Genomic DNA, 20,372 nt, shown 5'->3' with positions numbered 1-20,372 from the left:
AAAAGGAAAATAAAGAGGAACACAATTCACAAAAAAGGCAAGGGATTGATTGGTTCTTTCTAGAACATGTACGACGGGGAAATAATTTATCTGATCGGAATGTCGTACGAATCTCGAATGGAAAGTACAACAACATTCCAGACAGGGAAGATATGGAAGAACTGGTTCCCCAGCTGTGTACTGTAGTCTGTACATTAGTATGTGGTAAGGAGAGAAGAGATGGAGGACGATGAACTGTGAGAGGATGATCGAAGTCCCCCCACGAGGACACTCCGGAGCAGGGCAGGGCAGCAGCCAGCAGCAGCAGTAGCAGCATCTGAGCGGCACGAGCTGCAACTGGCAGTTGCCGTCTGTCTGTCTGTCTGTCCTCGTAACCTCTCTTTCTCTTCCTCATCGTGTGGGCGAAAAGTTGCCCTACCGACCGAGTGGATGGACGGACCGACCGAACTCGTCAGTAATCATGACGGGCCGTGTATTGAAACTGCAAGGTGTATTGTCAGGGTAATTACGGACAGGCGCTCCCAGCCGTGCACGGCAAGGCGAAGCCGAACAGACGAGGGCGGAACCCCAATTAGGTAAGAACCACCAACCCACCGACCGTCGTGGACATCCGTCGTCGGGGTCGCGCCGAAGCCGTTTCAGCGATGCTTCGCTCTAAGCCTTTGGCGATGGTTTGGGGGGGTTCTAGGACCAGTCGAGTTAGTTTAGTTTATGTCCGATTGATTGTGGTTATTTTGGTTGTAAGGTTTACTCATTCTTATTCATGAACGAAATTAGGACTTCTCCTTGTCTTCACCTGAGATGCGCCTGTTGGGGTGCCTTTGTTGCACTGCGAATCGAACTGGTTGAGTAGCTTGCTAGCTAACTACTCCGCATGACAGAATAATGGAGCAAATCTGCCTAGGAAGAATCTGGCATGGTTGTTCTCAAGTCGGTTGTCGCTACGACGTACGTAGTTAGGACGTCTGATGGGGGGTTCCTTTCCCTGTCTTTCTCATCCTCTCCCATTGTATTGTAACTAAGCAATGACATGACTTTCACGCGCCTCACTTATTGTTCCCCTGAACCTCGAATCTCTCTTTTTTTTTTTTTTTTTTTTTTTTTTTGTTTCTGCATCAATCCCCCTGAATCAAGCATAGTAATGCTGCAAGTCCTCTCACTTGGCCTCTAACAATTCCAATAATGAATGCTTGGTATTCTCTCGACTATTGCCTTTGCCGAGACACACTTGAGCAATAGAGCTGGTTCCAATGGCCAGCTTGTTCCTGATCCGGAAAAGCCACGATCTTGGCGGCTCTGACGTAAAGCCTTTCCCGGGTTCCCATCGCTGGGAGTTGAGCTACGCAAAAAGTGTGTGTGTGCCCCTGATTGACGAAGAGACTAGAGCGGATTTGACCTTAGTGCTTTGGCCAGTCGTGTCGGTTAGATAGTCAGTACTGAGTAGTACTCAGAAAGAGAGACCAGATAATGTGCCGATCAGACACTAAAAAAAACAACATCGTACCACGACAGTGGAAATTGGAAAGTGAAGTTTCGAAGTTGCTCATCATTATATCACAATCGGGAAGAAAAGAGTAAGAGTAGAACGTCTGGACCCGATCGATTTCCTCCTCCTCCTCCGGTCATCGGCCATCCAGACTCGTTGAGACTGTCTACCTTCTGCACACCCCCTAACCCCCTGCGATGACGACGTGGGGAAGGGAGACTTTCAAGCTTACTTCTTCTTCTTCTTCTTCTACCCCGGAGTATGATGGATATCCAAGATGGTGATCCTCCATTTCTGCAACGGCTACCACCTTACTCCGTCCCCAACCATGGGAAGAATTCCAGCCCTTCCTCCCGAAACTCACGGACATGACGGTTCATGACGCTATCGAGTAACGGAGTAGGGATGCCCAGAAATGTAATGGCCGTATAGAGAATCTCTGGAAAGTGATGAACCCCATGATCGAGGATCTAGCCCATCAGCCCCCAAACCCAACCAACCCTGACAGACTATGGCTGAGACTCATCGAACAATCGCTTCGCATCAGATCTAGCAGCCGTACCGGCGGAGATCGCAAGGGACTAGATCGGTCGAAATTGATGGGATGGGGATGAGATGCAGGTGGTGGTCCGTAACCTTCCTCACGGGCTACGGCGTGACCTAAGTTAAGTTTTCGTGGTGATTTTGAATGAGAACTAGACTCCCCGAATCCAGAGAAGCGAAAAGGGGAGAAGTCACAGCTTAGTATTCTGAATCAATAGAGCAAGTCTGGGCGGGAACTATAGTGGTCTTGCTGGCTCTTGGCTGTCCTACATTTTGAGATTGTCTTTTGGGGAGTGTTTCGGTTCTATTTAAACCGAGTCACACACTTTAAGTGCTTTTGAAGGATAAGCATGCAGTATGATCTTATAATCGTCAGCACAGTAAGCTACTACGGGGGTTAGGTAGATGGCGGTGCATCGTAGACAGTGCATCCGTAGATCTGAGCAACTATGGACAAATGAACGTCGAGCTACTGTGTAAGTATCTGAAACAGACAGCCCTGAGGCTGACCACATGCGACAAATCGATCGACGATGTCTTCGATCTTTGTTTTAGACTTTACGCATACATCAATGAAACCGACGCAAACCAAAACGGAAAAGTCGAACGTGATAATCTTGAAGGTGCAGATGAATGGCAACTCTGTCATTGTTTACCTCCCGACGCTCCACCAGAGCACTGTACTAGACAGAGCTTATACTTCATCCCATCCCGAAAATCAGACAACAACATTCTCAAAAGCTAAGCCACAACCTTTCCAACAATCATCTGCCCCAGTAACCACCCCGAACAAAAAGCCAAGAAGAACATTCAACTCCCCAGATCCCAGCACCATCGACAAATATAGATTTAGGCATTCATGACAAGAAATCCAAGAGACGATCATCAAACACCAGGATCGCCCTGAAAACAAAAGGGAAAGGGGGCAGGGAACCAGCGCCGAGAAACTGACAGCATCACAGATTCCAGGATTCCCACTTCCAGTAATTTACATACAACTCATGCATCCATACAGACACTATACGAAAAACCACACATTCCGCAGTGCGTACGCCAAGCTCTGGGTGCCTGTGTCCCAGATAGAAAAAAAAAAAAAGCAATTATGGGAACCTAAGGTAGGGTCAAGCGACAACGAACTAAGGGGTCGCCGAATCATCCAACTCCAATCCCGAGAGATCAAAAACTTGTTACGCAGTAGTAGCTGGGCTGAAGATGCCGGATTTCCGGGGGGAGTGGTTCGTGTCGGAGGAGGGGCTGAATGACCGAATGGGCAATTGAATGAGATCCATTGTTCTCCATCTGCCAGTCAGTGGCTATGAGTATTGTAGTATGCCCGATGGGCGATGGGCAAAGGGCAAATTGGAAAGCAGTGACATGACTGATGGGTTGACTGACTAGCAGTCAGAGAAGCGGTCAGTGAAACTACGCCAACAAGCGACGAGCGAGAGGAGGAAAAGGAAAGGCAGGCGGGGACGGACACGGTAAGTTAGGTAAGTTAGGTAAGTTCAGGTAAGGTAAGCACGAATTGAGTGCCCGGAGACGACAGCGAACCTGACCTCCTCTTCAGCCTGGCAACCTTACTCTATACCCAGAGGGGGGTTGGGAGCAAGGCAAAGCAAGCAAGCCATCAAGTGTGCTTCGGTAAGAACCTGAACCCTACTTGACTTTGACTCTCATGATCATTAATCTGACATGACATGACAGTCCTATTTGGATTGCCCCGATCAAAAAAAAAGCGGAGATCAAACTTTGATGCTGTTTATTTCTTCTTGTGATTATACTCTGTAGTTGTCCTCCACTTTTAGGGTAGCCATTGTACTGTACACTCACATGTATGCCATATTGGATTTCCATGGATTCCAGTACAACTAAGTAAACTCACAGACCGAGAGTTCTTGGACAAGCTTCCCACGATTCAGGGATTATCCCCACCTTGTCACGACCACCACCACCACCACCACCACCACCACCACCATGGCCCTGGGCACAAAAGTCACGCAACCAATGACTCAAGCTCTCCTCGAGAAATTCCCTCTCAGAAAATCATTAACCTGAATATCTCTATTTCTTTCCCATCTGGTCAATAGCTAAAGCTCCACCCACACATGATCATGGCTATCAGATCGCCGAACGCAAAAGCCATCATCTCATCCCAGCAATCAGGTCCCATCACCGCCCTCCTTCTCCTCTGTGCCTCAATCCTCCGATGATATCCCGGGAAAGTATCCAGTTATGATCACTTGAGAAGAGTAGCTGAGTAGCTGAGCGGAGCTGCGCTGCGCTGAGCTGAGCTTAGCAAGAGGAGCATTGCGCGACCTCCCGCCCCCTCGGTGAGCCTTTTTCTCACTGACAGTATCCCCTCTCCATCCTCAATAGGTCACAGACAACATGAAGAGCGATCGGTCACTTGCCCTCCAATCCACACACAACAAAGACAACACGCACACCGACAACGAAACAGCAAAACACAAACCGGATGGCTCGTCTGCGTTACCTCATCAAGTTAATCGATCCTCTTTCTGCACCGTTCCTACAACCTGGATCCAATGAACACAAAGAAAAAGAGGTGGGAGAGCGTAAGGTAAACCTGATCCTGGAGGGATGTGAGCTGCTGGAGGTGGAGGGGCGGAGGACCAGTTTCATCCGAGTTACACTCAGGCATCTGCTACACCCACCCCCCATGCTATGACTTCAGCAAGTAAAAGTAAACAAAGAGTAAGTACCGTCGCTATTGCACAGTACCCCGTACTCAATGTAAGTAAGAGCAAGCGATTGCCATCACCGCGACCACATCTCCACAAATCTAGACCCGTCCGGAGTGTTCAATCCCCTCATCCTACTACAGCCTACAGCAGTGTGCAAACCAGGGTCTGTAGAGTACATACATACAGTCTAACAAACAGACTCACTCTACCCAGAACACGCTCCAAGCTAAGCTAAAGAAGCTCGCTCGTCCGGGAACACTACCTACAGTAATCCGTAGCTGACCGGGGGACACAACACCAACATTCATCAAAAACCGGGGGGAAAGGAATGGAAACACTAGGAGGTGCATGGTGGCTTACCGGGCACGGGTTCGGGGGGGTTAAAAACACAACACCAACTCCAGCCTAAAGATGTAAGTTAGTACCGCAGTAGCCTATAGAACAAGGCCGAGGCGTTTGGGGTCCGTCCGGGAACAATCCCATCGTCTTCGAATCCTGGGGTTTGGGGAGTGCGGAGGGTTGGAGGATTGGAGGGTTGTCGGTTGGTTTTGGTGATCATTACCCGGTAAGTCCAGTACTTTATACTCGTATGTGAGATATATTTCTTGGTTGAAGATATCAGGTGAATATGGGCTGGTTGCTGAGCTTGAAGCATCAACAATTAGTTAGAGTCTACGGTCCTTACTACAACACTACAGTGCTATATCCGCAAGTGAAGCGAATACCCACGTAAATAAGGCCGGAGTACGTCGGGCGGCCGGCAGCATCAACTCGATTGTCCACCTCAGTCAGTCAGTCAGTCAGTCACCGGCTACCCGGAAGAGGAAATCATGGGCTCTGAGTAAAGAGGACCGTCCACGGTGGCAGTCACTGCACACCTATAATAAGACATCACCTCGAGAGGGGAGACGGAGAAGGATTCAAGACCAAGACGTGGGGTGGGGAGGAGAAGGGGGGGGTTCAAGTGTATCGGACCATTGCACTCCATAGTATAGTACGGAGTAGTGGAGCAACGGAAAATAAACAACACGTCGTGCGTGTGCAAAGTGGATTCCCCGACTCGACACTCCTATTGAATCAAGTGACAACATACAGTACCACAGTGTTTGCAAACACAAACAAAGCAAGCAAGCGGGCATGAATGAAACACACAAAAGAACAAGCTGAATTTGAATGCGATTGTCCAAGTGGTTGGTCGCGAAAATGAAGAGGAGGGTGGAGTCCTGCGGAATCAGAACGGTACTTCTTATCTACCCCTGTAGCTTTGACATCCATTTCAACTTTGTACACACCAGTACAAAGTGTGGAGGGATGGTTGCCCCTGTATATTCCACTCCTTATACATATTCAGACCCGATCCCCGGATCCTCTCTCAATGGGATAAGAATAGCATAACTTCGCACTTGACAGGGCTCTTGTCGAGTATCGAGCAGCGACCACCCTCCACCCTAGAGAGCAAGTAGGCATAGTGGCATACACTACAGCATCTCATACATACGAACGGGGGGGGTATATATCATATCTTATTGGTCCTGGTGACCAGAAGGCAACGAAGTCCTGCTGAGCGCTGAACGCTGAACGGCCGACGTCGGCCCTAATGGCAAAATTGTATGAGGGATTTAATTACCTTAGTAAGACTGAGCCCCGTGTGCACTGCACAAAAGGCACCCAGTCGTTTCATGTACTCCGGAGGGGTTCGTTGGGGACGAGGAAGAGAGGGGGTGGAGGGAAGACATTAACAATGGCTTACTATACCCTATTCTCGCCTCCTCGTTTCTCTCGTCTGGCTCGTTCGCTCAGTCGCCTTCTCCCTCTCGCTCCACCGGCAACGGAAGAACTTCGTTCGCGGATTTGCGCCGGTCCTTCTGCCTCCTGATGCATGTCGCCCCAAATCGAGTAAATCCCAAGACACGCCGTCCGGCACGGCAATCACTGCGTGTCTGATGGTCAGCCTTTGGATCCGTATAACCGCTTTAGGGTCGGCCGACCCGGCGCATATTGCCCTCTGAGCACCCTCCAGCAATCCCCCGGTCCTTAATCCCCTTCCCCTCTTTCTCTTCCTCCGCGGATGATGGGAGATGGACCGAGCGTTTTCTTACCCTTGAGCTAATCGTCGAGTCAATCAATGAACACCCTCGTTCTTGCTTCTTCCCCTCCCCCTTAAAGTCTAGCTTCATAGCACTCAGACCGGATGTATGCGAGGTTGCCGTCATGACAGCTGCAACCCGCACCTGTCTCTCCGAGTTCATCAGATGGGTGGCATGTTCGATTCTTTTCATGGAAGGATTCAGAATTCCGCCCATGCTACCTGCACCTTGGAGGTACTGTACTTTCGGCGAAAGCTCGGCCTGGCCCTCGTTCGCCGTAACCACAATACCATACCATGTACAGTAAGTTGGATACACGGAATATAAGATCGTTGCTTGGGCTGCTGGGCCAGATGCCGCTGCTGCAGTGATGGTCAAGAACCCAAGTCGCACATGGGGGCACCTCACCCTTGCCTGAGGGTCCAGAACTCGGCGTCAACCGTAGGGAAGGTCGTGGCAGGAGAGAGGTCTAGAAAGTCTAAGCCTGGGTGACCGACCTGCTGGGTCCAACTGCACGTCCGGAATCCTACCATAGTAGGTAACCATCTGGAATGTGTCAATGCCAATGCCACAAAGGGGAGGGAGAGGGTGATGACATTCTCCCCAGGGAGGGATTCCGCAGTCCATACATAGCTAGCATAGTACGGGTCTTGTGATCGTCCGTCCTCCCCCATTTGGAGACACACAAGGGGTCAAGAAAATCACCCGCACCTCTCAGTGAATTCCCGACTGAGAAAGCCAAGACCCCTCCGCCAAGAGCGCCAAGGGGGGAAACATTGAGTCTCCTTCCATGCAGCGATCAGTTGGCGGCGGTTGCTCTTGAGTTGAAAAGCAAAGACTGTACCTCTTTCTCCCCCCCCCCCCCCCCCCGTCCAACTGCCCCTTACTCAACCTCTCTCTTCTGACCGGCCACGGCAACATTCCACAACATTGCTTGGCAACGTCCGATGACTTCGCCCCCCCCCTCTGGTGTGACGACCGGAGCAGCTCACCTCTGCCAAGAGAGAACACAGCCATAAGACCGCCGCGGGAAGAGAGGGAAGGGAAGGAGAGGGCTTCCACAAACAAAAAAGAAAGCCTGGCCGGTTGAGGATGCAACCCGCTCCCTCATAGCAACACCTCTCTCTCCCTCCCGCGGCTACCGACTTATCCCGTACTCCGCTCTCGATCACATTCCTTCTGCAGTGCCCTCCTTGCCTTGCCTTACTCGGCGCAATTTGTCGCTGGACGGTTCGAATTGAGTTGGTCGCGCGGCCAAGTGATGCCAAGATCCCACCCATTCCAAATGCTTTTCACTGTCTGGCCAAGACGTTACGGATTTGGAGGGAGGACGAAGAGAGCCGTTTGGCTGCGAGATCGCCCACGATAGGAGAAACGGGAGTTCCTGATTTGGACGAGGATCGCCGTCGATCATCTGCTTCAGCGATGCATAGCTGGTTCTTGGCGCTGCGGACGATTGAACCTGAACACGTCGGATGGATACTGCGCAGAGGCAGAATTGCTTTTAGCAGTCCAGATAATGAGGCTATGCGTCTGATGGCCTCAGGGACTATCAATCGCCAAGAACCACGTCGCCAACACTGCCATCCATTGCGACCCAAATGAAGGGGAAGACGGAGGGAGAAAGACGAGGAGATGAAGGAGTTGGGATCTTCCGCAACGAAAACCGAGTGATTGAATGAATTGACTTGACTGATCGGCCCGTCGGCCGTGTACGGTAGTGCACTGTAAGTTCAGAATGCCGGCTTGGATGATATTCAAAAGGCCAACCTACCTTGTTCCTCTCCGCATCAGCGATCGACCGATCGACGGGGGGAATGATCATGAGGCGGGCGATCTGTATCTTGTCCAATGATGGCTCGTGCAAATAAGGTTGATCCAGCACAGGTACATACTCGTACACAGATGGAGGGTGGTTAGGTAGCTTAACTCAAGCCCGCCCATCGTTCTAAAGGAGTAGAGTGCAGGCCGCTAATGTCGGGTTGTAAGGAGAGAGCGAAAGAGAGGCACAGCGAGAGAGGCTCCGACCGCGTAGAGAGTGGGAGAGAACTTGAACTCTCCATGAGGATCTCCCCGGGCCACTTTGCCTACTTTCCCTTTTGGGCAAACTTCTCGAATGTCACGGGTGTTTCTCTCTCTCTGTGTGTTTCTTTTCCCCGCATTTGTCACTTGATCTGCTATTCAAGTTTGTTCGCATCGATTCGCATTGATTGCCATTGTGGATTATATCATGATACAGCTGAAATTATGTCAGAATCGTATGCCTTTACAAATCAAATCACCTCGACAACAACAAGATGTCAGAAAAGAGAATGTATACCGAGAAAGATACAACAGTCCGGATATTTTCGGGGCCGAACAAGCAAGAAGGCTACGTCATCGCCCTGCCACGCACCCACCGTTTGCAGCCTGACTTCCTGCACATCAGTCAGTGGCTGTGATCTCCGGCTATACCGGCTTATCATCAGCTGTTTGGGAGTCTCTTACTCACCCTATACTTCCTCCTACTAACTATCTTCTTAATCATGATTAAGTCAGTCAGTCACCCAAATCACATTCAACACGGCGGAAGGATGTGACCTTGTGATGTCATCCCCCATCAGGCCTCCACGTATCGTTAGCCGTGGCGATGATCCTAGTCCTTTAGCAATACTACTCAAGTAGTATGAGTATGATGAAAAAGGTGACAGGGCTGACGGGGCTAGGGTCAGTCAAGTCACTTGGCCGCCTATCCTCTTTCCCCTCTCTATTTTTATCTGTTCTGTAACGGCCTACGACCGTAAGTTTCGTTACTTTGGTGTTTCAAACGAGAATGGTTACGAAGACTTGCGAAGAGGTTGTGATATCATGGAATATCTTTATGGCAGAGTAGATCTCCTCACCAACTTCGTAGTATGTAGGAATTGCCCGCTCAGTGATGCAAATCTCCACGCTGGAATGCTTGGGATCGCATCATCAGTCGAACAACGCCCTACAGAAAGACCCTTGGCTGACCGATGTGAGAGAGTCCTAAGATCCTATGCTGTGTTCCTCGGTGGTATTGCTTCGAGATCGCTCCAGTTTGGTCCCCATGGAGCGAACACAGGTGTTTGACGGTGTAGGCATCCACATTGCGTTCTCTGCTTCAGGCTCCTGGCATTCACAAGCAGCGTAGGCCTTACTCAGGCTTGCGCAACGCGAAGATCGGTTGAGCCGACCAGGCTTGGGAATATAGCTCGTATGTAGTATGGTCCCGGGGCAGAGCAGAGTGATTTGTGGTGCTGGGTGTACGAGGTCTGACCTAAGCTATGGGTCCGGGAGTTGGGCAGTAGGATGAGGGCAACGATACGGGGTAGAGAAGCCTCCTTTGTGGGTAGCATGGTCCTACCGTTTGGGATTAGGAAGAGAGAGGGGAGAAAAGGCAGGAAGACCTAACTGGAGTCTGTTTATTGTGACGAAGATGAGCCTTGGGTGCTGTACTGTGCATGCCTTCCAACCATATACTATCTCTTCTATCGATACGATTCCGCCATGTCTTTCGCTTTTCACATATCAGGGCCTGGCAGATAGAAGGTGCCATATGGTGTACTTAATGGCCCATATGCACGAGCTTATAAGTTGGACTACTTGATTGCATTGTGACTAATTCAATATAAAAATGTTGACGCTGATATTGGTATCGGTGAAGGTGGGCGGAACGAGTCCCAACAAAAATAAACCCTTGCTTCCTGGTAAACTCCTCATTATCCTAAGGACTTGAATTTTTTCGTCCTATCGTTCAGAAAAGTATGTGCAAAGTAATGGTTCCCTCGCTTGCTGTATGCTGCTCCTGAGATCCGCCTTTCAACCATTTTGTGATGCATTGCATTTACTACCTAATCCTTTCATGCCCGTTTGATGGCAGATAATATTCGAGAGCAGAGGAAGGCGAGGACTCCAATCGTGAAGTTGGCATCGGGGATATGAGCACCAGAAGCAGATGGACATATTAGTCTCACTGAAGGTTGGTTAGTCGCTGCAGAACAATCAGGCTACTCTAGTTATCGACTCACCAAGCTGCGCACTACACCCCAAGGCCTGAAGGCGAGACTCCAGGGTCGATGGTAAGGACTGGGCGTCGCCAATCATATCACCCTCGTACTCGTTGACAACGGACTCGTAGATTTTCCCATCGCAAAACCACGTGCTGAAGTTCTCGAGGTGCAGCCCGTGGTTCTCCGCTAGGGTAATTGCCCATTGTTTGAGTAAGGATCTGATTATGTCGTTCTCTCCTCCCGAGATGCCCAAGGAGGTTGAAATTAAGCCTCTAAGATTCTCACTGTCAATTTGGGAAGTGGTTGCCTTCAATCGACGAACCTCCCTCCTCAATGCATGACCATCCAAAAGTCTATCAAGACCCCAAGTGCTGACGAGCCCCCAAAGTAGCCCGATAGTCTTCTCACGATGTCCGTCCACGATGTCTTCCGCGCGCAGACTGTGGACAAGCTTCCTTGTATCGTCCATTGAAGACATTGCGTCCAAGGTGATCTGCACATTAAACAACTTGACTGCCCGTCCCATGCAGGGAAACTTAAGCTTGCCGGACAGTGGCCAGTTATGGTCTTCCGAATTTCCAACTGAGACTGACTTTAGAACCAACAACTCAACAAGTCGTGCCAGTCTCACTCCATCACGCAGGTCCACAGCAATATTGCTGATCCCAAATTCGTACTCCGCCAGGGATTGCTGCTCATAGAACAACTGGCAATCGAGATGATACAATGCCTTGATGATGTCGCCGCACGATGGTAATAGCAGTTGGCCCAGTGCCTGCAAGACAGCATTGGAGGACTTGTACAAGGACGAAGGCTGGAAAAGAAGACGTGGCAGAGACACCGCAGAGCATTGCTTTGCTTGATCCAGGAGAACAATGATCATGATGCTCCGGAGAAAGGTTCGACGGTATGCACGTCCCGCGATGTCTCCATTCTCTCCTCGACAGTCCTGTGGATGTCGATCCGTATCCTGGTTTTGTAGAAGGAAAACGTCCAAGAAGCCTGCTAATTTCCGTTTCATTGCCTTTTCTCCGCCAACGTCGCCGGTGCCCGCCGCCAGCTTTGAATTTGGAATCGTTCTCCCAGTAATCACTTCTAGTGCTGCTCGGAGAGTCTGCAGGTCATAAGTCTGGATCCAAAAGTCAAGGAATTTCCGTTTTAGGCCCAGATCTCGATATATTTTACTGGCATCATTGAGCACATCCTTTGGCAGGCTCAGAGCACCATAGAGTAATGATGCCTTCAGCCGTTTTTGCAATTGCATAAAAGGGGCACCTTGGTATAGAGTTAGCAGCTCATTTCTGACTTTGCTAGCATCGACACAGCCGGCGTTGGGATTACTGGTGTCCAACACTTCGTTCATAAGCTGGGTCAATAGAACCTCCTGATGCCCGAGCCAATCATCCTCGTACAATTCCGGCTTCGTGATGTTGTCAGGGATGATACAAGAACTTCTTGCGAGCTCTTTCGCTTCCAGAACCTGTAGAGTTCTTGACTTCGCTATCATGGTCTTCCGCGCTGATATGGGGGCCTCATCGCTTTTGGCTGACAACGCTTCGTGGTTGAAAGACGTTATCTGTTGCCTGCTGATTGGATGTCTCTTGATTGGCTCTGTCCCAGATATGTATTTTCTGGTCTCGGGCTGATCTCTGTCCAGAATCCGATTGCTTGTCTTGGAAGCTAGCACCGAGTTCGTCGGCTCTGAGGCAGCTTTGTTCCCGAGAGTTCGAATCCCATTCGAAGCAACAGCGTGGTTGCGTTCACAGGGCACATTGGCCTTCAAGGTTTGGTGATCTTTTTTACTATCAATGAAGAATGATCCAGGTGGTATATTCTCCTTCCCACCATTCTTGCCAGGCACGTCGACATGGATATTAGCACCCTGAGCAATTTTCGTGCTGGGATTTAACGGCGCCCGCTGCGCGGTTGAGCTGAGGGATCGTTTAGCTTGTCGTTTCCGTGCAATCTGTGCCTCCAAGCTGTTGATCTGTGTGTCCTCTCGAAGAAGATTTTCAACATTTTCAGTTCTCTGGGGACTGAATAAACCCATGAACACACTCGCAACTGTGGTATCATCGGGAGGTATGTAGACCGTATTGCGTCGAACAGCTTTTTTGAGTGCATCCCCATGGTGAGACTTCTGTCTCGCGCCATTTATATGCAATAAAAGTTCATTGTTCTCTTCCTGGCCCCGTTCTCTGTGATGCGTTGACGTGGCGGCTCCTGAGGGCCGTGATTTTCTCTGTGGGCTAGCGACAAAGCTAACCTTAGGACGAAACCTCTGAGCCGGCTGGGCAAGCAGGGATCTGCTGTGAGACGGAGCGATGGCTGTCGTGGTAGTTGGTGCCTTTCTCAATCCCGGCGCAGCCTGCGCGGAGTCTACCTCGAATTCGTCGTGAATCAGGAAGGACGCACTCGATCGAGTTTTGCGTCTGGGCTTGGCGCCCGTCAGCACTGATGGTCTTATTTCGGTCGTAAAGTCGATGTTTTCGGTGGAATCACTACTGGCGATGCTGGTGTCCCATAGACCATCGAGCGAGTCCCTCATGCGGCTTTGATTGAGTCCTGAAGTCCCTTGTCGCGAGGGGCAGGGGGTTGCGGCATCATAGATGTAGCCTGACATCTTGATAGTCGAAGGTAGTAAGTATGATCTTTGTTGTTTCTGAGTTGAGACGTGTCAATGGCAGTGACAGACTGAAGTCTTTTTTCGAATCGCTCCAGATATTTTGCCGGATCAACATGCTTTATCGCGGAAATATAAGTTCGTAGCCTTGCGTCGAGGGTAACGCGTCGAGTGGAGGAAGTATTTGCTAGTAGAAACCCTACAATCACACCTCGAATAGCATGGCGGACTTTAGCTTGAAGGCAAATGATAAAGCTAATCCTATGAAGTTTGGGACGAGATGGGTCTGGATGTGAGGTATGGAGACGCGGTGTTGACAGGTGAGTTGCCGGCGCAACGCGACTCGACACCTGAGGCATCAAAGTGTCTCACACTCAACGGTCCTTTAGTGTGTCATGCAGCCATATTCATAGTACACACCTATCTTCAATAGTCATGTACAAACGATTCTCTGGTACCTGACTCGCTCAAAGACGACACTGTACCAACATAACTATGCGTCCGTTACTCGAATGCCTCGTAAGCAAGCGGATGGAGGAGACCAACACGGTTACTAGCAGTCGCGCAACTAATGATAGTTCAACCTAGCCTGATTCCCAGGCAATTTGGTGCTATGATCCCGACGGGTGAGATACCTTGAGGGCGTTTAAGGTTAAGAATGCAAGGATACGTCAAGGTGCATGTGCATCATTCCGGGGAAAGGGCGAGCCCTGTGCCAGTCGGGTCCAGCCAGGACTGGTTATCACCTATGAACCTTCGCATGCATGCGCGTTGAGCAAGGCAATGACGATTGTAATCTCAACGTCTGGTGTCCTTTAGGAAGAACAGTTGGGTTGCCGAGGTTTCTAAAAAACGAGATGACCATTTTCGTGCTCTGTGTCTCACTACAATACACCCCCTGAAAGTATGTTATGGTTCGAAACTAGAGAAATGGTGATCGATGCCAATGTTCCTGGCGAAGATGGCGACCTTGTCAGTCTTGTTGGATGCTGAAAATTGTTGAGCACTTCGTATACGTGTTAACCTGGCTATAATAGGGGAGTAGGACTCGCGAATGGGCCACTTTCTGTCAACGCTAGGCGACTCGAATAGGACCATTACTATCGCTAGTTGATGGGCCATAATTATAGCCGGCGGCTTCCGTGAGCTACCTCGATTTGAGCGATATGAAACAAGTGTACCAATAGGTCGAAGGGAATAATATAATGGCAGCTAGGTTCCAACGCCGGACTCATGACTTGCATAACAAAGCTCCGAGCCTCGGTCAGGGGGTTGTACTCAGTAGTTCACAAGCTGCGATCGCATTCAATTCCGGTAGGATAAATGCTGCGCAGGGTCAACAGCCTCATCTCGATAAGAGAGAGAAAGACAAAAAGAAAAGAGAAAGGAAAAGACTACCAACCAAAATCGGCCAGATCGACCTCTCGTGCAGAGCATCAATCGGTGGTGGGGGGCGCCTAAATCCTTAGTTGCGTGCGGAAGAGAAGCTCAGCGGTCGAGTTTCCCCAGACTACTCACTCACTAGCAAGCACTCTCACTCACAACACATGGTCTGATCCTCCAACGTGGCCCCTCTTTGGCAACTCCGTACTCCGTACCTCTCTGGTCCTCCTCTGCACAGGCACAGTGCACTTTCCCGGTCTCCATCTGCCAGGGGTAATCCGTGCTATGTATATCTTCGCCCGTCATTAAAAGTGCACCGGTCTATTCCTGTTCCTCTTGAAAAAGTATCCACTCAGCCTCCCTTACACGCCTCGATTTCACCACTTTCAACTGCTAGTGCCGTCTACGCTCATTTCCCGGTTCCTTTCCTCCCATCCACTCTCCCCCCCCATCTCTCGCCCCCGACCGGATTCCACCGATCATTATTCAATACTCTTTTGCCTGACTCCCTCTCCTTCGACTTTACCACGCGCCCCATTGGATTGTCGCGGAGATGGGCTTGCGATAATCTTGTTATCTCACGCGCTGGTTTTTCTGGAGATATACTGTACCTGTATTCGAGACAACCCAACCTGCGTTTCCTCCTGATTCAACCGCCGCCTCGCTCCATCTCACCCGCTTCGCGTTTCCGGAATGCTTACCGATCATGGAATCTCTTGTCTATGAGAACTCGCCTTTGGCTGAATATCTCCAAGGTGAGTTCGACCACAAATCATCTCGTGGGAGTTCCAGGGTCTCATTCGTTGTCACGTCAGGGGAGGGTGAGCACGATGCAAACTGGCCGGTTCAGGAGACCGAGCATAGCGACGATTTCTCCGATTCCACCGCGGCGGATTTCGCCCCACGAGGGGCTTCAAAGTTCCAGGAGCGCATTCGGAATAAACTTCCCAAACCACTTGATCAGAAGATCTTGCGACAGAGGGCAACTCTGGGTAAACTCTATGATGCCTGCACGGTATGACGCCATAGCTCATTCATGAGGTTCTCTACGCCGAAATCACTCTAACCCAAATCCCTCCCCTACAGTCGGCCTTGAACTCGCGCGTCGGACGAAGCGACAACGAGCGATTCCTTGAGCAATTCGGTTATGTTATTGTCGCGTCTCAGTTGTTGAACGAGCACAGTGCGCCTTCCTATACTTCTGCCGCGGATGTATTCTCTGCTGCACGAGCTGCCGATCTTCCCTCGATTTCCGCGACCTTTGGCTTACAAGGGGCCCTTGTCACTGCGTCGACATCTTTTTCTGTTGCTTGGTTGATACAATGGGGCCGTTCAAGACCCGTGTCCGGACTCAATCCATGGAAGGTTGGGGTGCTGCTGGTATTGGTCCCTGTCATCGGAGTATTTTATTTTGCCTTCGCGAAGAGGCAATGGTTGAAGTATCTGCGGCACCAAGCTGTAGATGCGGCAGCGGCATTTATAGGCAATGCGCAGGGATTCGACTCTGCTGCATCGGCATCAGTCGTGTTTATACAGGAAGTCGAGCTGGTCTCGAGAGGCTACCGCATGTAGGTGACTGTCTCCTTTTGCTCCTATATCCGGCTTTGATTGACCTCCTCCATAGAAGCACACCTCTACCACCGATCAGCAGACTAGAAGACCAGACGCAAATACGACGATGCTTGAGACTGCGTCGCACCGTATCCGAATCCTTCCACTCCATGCTAGGTCGATACCTCCAAGCACAACAGACCTTACAGCCTCTTACCGATGACGCCAACCTGGCCAAATATTACGACATCTATGACGTTTCTGAAGAAGAGCTTGTAGAGGCACAAGGGTTATACCAGGACCGAGCGACCGAGGACCAATACTCTCTGCGTGCGCTGCGGACGCTATTCGGAAGACTCTATGTCGTGAGAAAGAGCATTCTCTGTTGTCTTCTCGCCCTTGGGGCCGATGGCGGTGGGTCTGATATTGCGAGATGGACCACTGCCGTCGAACAGATGCGCGACCTGGCCAGCGTGACCGGGGAAAATACCCACAAAATGACCAGCATTTTGAACGAAGAAGATAGTCAGTATGCCCGTGGTATAATGCTTGCCTTGAAGCTAATCTTTTTATCGCTCTAGCTGATGCTATTCCTCCTTCTCCCCTACCAACCGCCTCGCCTAACAAGGACAACCTTCGTGCACAGTATCGTCGGATCAACTCCCTTTCCCAAGGGATTCGGGCACTTCACGCCAAAATGCATATCCTCAGAGAGGCATCGAGCGCAAATCTTGACCGGCCGGACTCAAGCGAGTTTGAGGCAACCCTCGTTCCTCAATATGAATCTATCGGTGCAGACATCAAGGGGCTGCTTCAAGAATGGGAGGCCGGCAAGTCAGCCCTGGCAAGCGTACTGGACAGACAGCCCAACACAGACTACTCGCGGCCTACGAGTGGTATCAAAATCCCTCTGTCGCCTACCCCTAGCCTTGGGGGCTCCACGGCTGTTGAAGGAAGCCCGGCAGACGCACTCAGGGCTTTGAACGGAGAAAGGCCCGATTCATTCATCATCCACAATGCGGATGACGCAGAGGAGATTTTCGAAGCAATTGCTCTGCCGCCTCGCAATAAAAGGGCATCCATGACCAGAGAAGAGCGCATCGCCCGTGTCAAAGAGGACCGGGCACGGCAAGCCGCTCTACGCGATCGTGCTGATGCAAATACAAACATGCTGAAGGAGCTTGAGATGGTAATCAAGCAAAGACCCCGCACTATGTACGCGAAGCGTGTTACGAGCATCTGATCGGCGATCAGCACATACCTATCTATTACGACTGCTCCATCAGACCCCAGTTGTATTTCCTCCTTCGATCCTCGCACATAATTTTTCTCTTCAGAGTCTTGCTCCGGTCTCGATTCGAATCCGAACTTAGCCAGCAAATCATGCAATTGATACCCAAAAATGTATAGAGTGGACTGGTGTCAGAGGCGCTTGGGCGGTGTTGCATTCGTTTTCTTTTTCTTGCTTTCTTTTTTTTTTCCCCCTCTCTACATTTATTATTTTTCTCGAAGCGTTGCAGGGCTCAATTACTCTTTTTTCAACTGTGTACTATCCTTTACTATTCCTCGCCTGCATATTCTTACTCTGTACTGTCTTGCGATTACAACTATTACTACGGGCAATGGCCAGTTTATCTCATTTGTCAAGAAGAAATTGCCTTGTGTACATACACACATCGATCAATCGAACATAATCAGGGCAAAGGTGGTCTATATTGTACTAATTGGTGAGCACAAACAAATCACACTTTTCCTCCATTCAGATGCCATTTGCAGTCATATCTCTCATGAAGCACTGAGTATATGAGGCGGGGCTGGTGCTGTTCCAAAGTGATTTCTGCCTCAGGCTTCTAGGCTAACCGCAACGGGTCATATCAGCCTGTGGTATGACGCGACCCGAACGCGTGCCTCCCCCACTAGTAGGAATAAGAAACCCGCGGACGCGACCTTGCTGCACTTTCTGCTCCTTTAGCTAATTTCTCTTCAACTTAAGACACACTCAACAGAACTCTCGACTTCTCTCTCTGTACGCCTCTCCTCCCAACTTCTTGATCACTGCATTCTCATCTTATCGCAATTACTGATATAATTGCATTTGTCCAGAACATCCCTACCATCAAGCTCATCTTAATTAGTCCTTACATTTTACCACACCGCCACTACACATCAAGAGTATGCTTCACCAAGTCTTCAATCTCTCTCCTGACTGCGATCTTAACTCTTCACAGTGTTGGAAGCTCGCCTCGAACAAGCTAGTCTTCTCAAGCGCGTACGTACCTTCACCATTGAATCCCACAAATGACCCCGCCCCGTCGCTAAGATCAGCTTGTCCAGGTCGTCGACGCGATCAAGGATCTCGTGCAGGACTGCAACTTCGATTGCAATGACTCCGGAATCTCCCTACAGGCCATGGATAACTCCCATGTTGCCCTCGTTTCCATGCTGCTCAAGGCCGAAGGATTTTCTCCCTACCGCTGCGACCGTAACATTGCCCTCGGCATCAACCTGGTTTCTCTGACCAAGGTCCTGCGGGCTGCTCAGAACGAGGATATTCTTACCCTCAAGGCCGAGGACTCCCCCGATGCCGTCAACCTGATGTTCGAGAGTGCCGAAACCGACAGACTGAGTGAGTACGATATCAAGTTGATGGACATTGATCAAGAACACTTGGCCATTCCCGAGACAGAGTACGCTGCTACGGTTGAGATGCCGGCAGCCGAGTTCCAGCGCATCTGCAGAGACCTGATGGCTCTTTCTGAGTCCGGTATGCTTCCTTGCACCACGATGTGGAAACATCATCGAGAACAACGAGTAGTTGCGGGATTGAGCTGACCTCTTCACAGTCGTTATCGAGGCCACGAAGGAGGGTGTCAAGTTCTCCTGCCAGGGTGACATTGGAAGCGGCTCTGTCACTGTCCGTCAACACAGCAACGTCGACAAGCCTGAGCAGAGCGTCTCCATTGCCCTCAGTGAGCCCGTCGCCCTCACTTTCTCTCTCAAATACCTGGTCAACTTCTGCAAGGCTACCAACCTGTCCAACAAGGTGACTTTGTGCTTGTCGCAGGAGGTACCCCTCCTTGTCGAGTATGGTCTGGGAAGCGGCCATCTCAGATTTTACCTTGCTCCTAAGGTTTGTCTCTACGCTGGATGCTCATTTCAAGCGCCTCGCTAACTAACTTGTGTACGCAGATTGGTGACGAGGAGTAGACTAATGATTGCGAAGAGCAACGAATGCCATCATGATAAAAGAGGGAGCAACGGGGAGGCCACGATTTCCATTTCTATTTCGTTTTCATTGACACACCGCACCACCAGAAAATATCCCTTGGTTGTGTGCACGGGGTCCAAGGTTCACTTCTTCGATTATAATATCCTGTTAGATATCAAGCGTTTCAATTGTTCAAAATTCAATTGGTTTATAAGGGAAATTGAGTATTCCTGTAACTGGACCTTCAATGCGCCGGTCTCTCTACATTTTTTACAGGCTGGTAAAGCTGCGCGAGACATTCGATCATGTATTGAGAATTTCTAATACAAAAAGCTCTTTAATGCTACACTACCCCTGGTCCCAAGTTCCTTCATTATCTTCCTTGCCATAAGTCGCACTCAGGAACCATTAGCACCAACACCAACAGCCTGACAACCTAAAAAAGGCCTGCACAGAACTTGCACCATACAAGCCCCAAACCCCACAAATTAGCAGGGCTTCAAAGAGTACTTTCCAGTCTCCCACCAAGCGACATAACAACGCCGGATAGACAAGTGGGAGCGCGGGGATAAAAACTGACCTGGGAAAAAAAGAGGGGTGAAGCGCCATCCCTACCAGAATAATCGGAATCGAATTATACCCGGGTCAGTCCCTTCCCCCCCCGGAAGAGGGGAAGAAAGAAACCAGAGCATGCTGCGTATTGCACTAAAGTGTCACCAGTGGCACACAATCTTCGCAACGACTCTCCCATGGGGAAACGAGCAAAAGGGGTG

General features: G+C 50.2%; 2 protein-coding genes across 2 annotated transcripts; one reads left to right on the top strand and one right to left on the bottom strand.

Moving 5' to 3' along the window:
• Positions 1-10,557: 10,557 nt before the first annotated feature.
• sha1 (putative calmodulin-binding protein Sha1) lies at positions 10,558-13,885 on the bottom strand. The gene is made up of 2 exons (XM_025666552.1): positions 10,853-13,885; positions 10,558-10,797 (listed from the first exon to the last, which is right to left on the bottom strand). The coding sequence occupies exons 1-2, from the start codon at positions 13,455-13,457 to the stop codon at positions 10,685-10,687; spliced, it is 2,718 nt and encodes a 905-aa protein (XP_025524625.1). The 5' UTR covers positions 13,458-13,885; the 3' UTR covers positions 10,558-10,684.
• A 1,661-nt stretch (positions 13,886-15,546) lies between these two features.
• Positions 15,547-19,598, top strand: BO86DRAFT_402547 (proliferating cell nuclear antigen; the record flags this gene model as incomplete). The annotated part of the gene is made up of 10 exons (XM_025673874.1): positions 15,547-15,595; positions 15,656-15,855; positions 15,927-16,408; positions 16,465-16,916; positions 16,973-17,580; positions 18,527-18,563; positions 18,620-18,660; positions 18,726-19,155; positions 19,235-19,521; positions 19,581-19,598. 10 exons carry the CDS (start codon positions 15,547-15,549, stop codon positions 19,596-19,598), a joined length of 2,604 nt encoding a protein of 867 aa, XP_025524624.1.
• Between the last annotated feature and the right edge of the window lie 774 nt (positions 19,599-20,372).

This window comes from Aspergillus japonicus (assembly GCF_003184785.1).
Source record: "Aspergillus japonicus CBS 114.51 unplaced genomic scaffold BO86scaffold_54, whole genome shotgun sequence".
NCBI classification, from domain to species: domain Eukaryota; kingdom Fungi; phylum Ascomycota; class Eurotiomycetes; order Eurotiales; family Aspergillaceae; genus Aspergillus; species Aspergillus japonicus.
The sequence above is the reverse complement of the archived record's forward strand: the minus strand, read 5'-3'. Positions and strand labels throughout refer to the sequence as shown.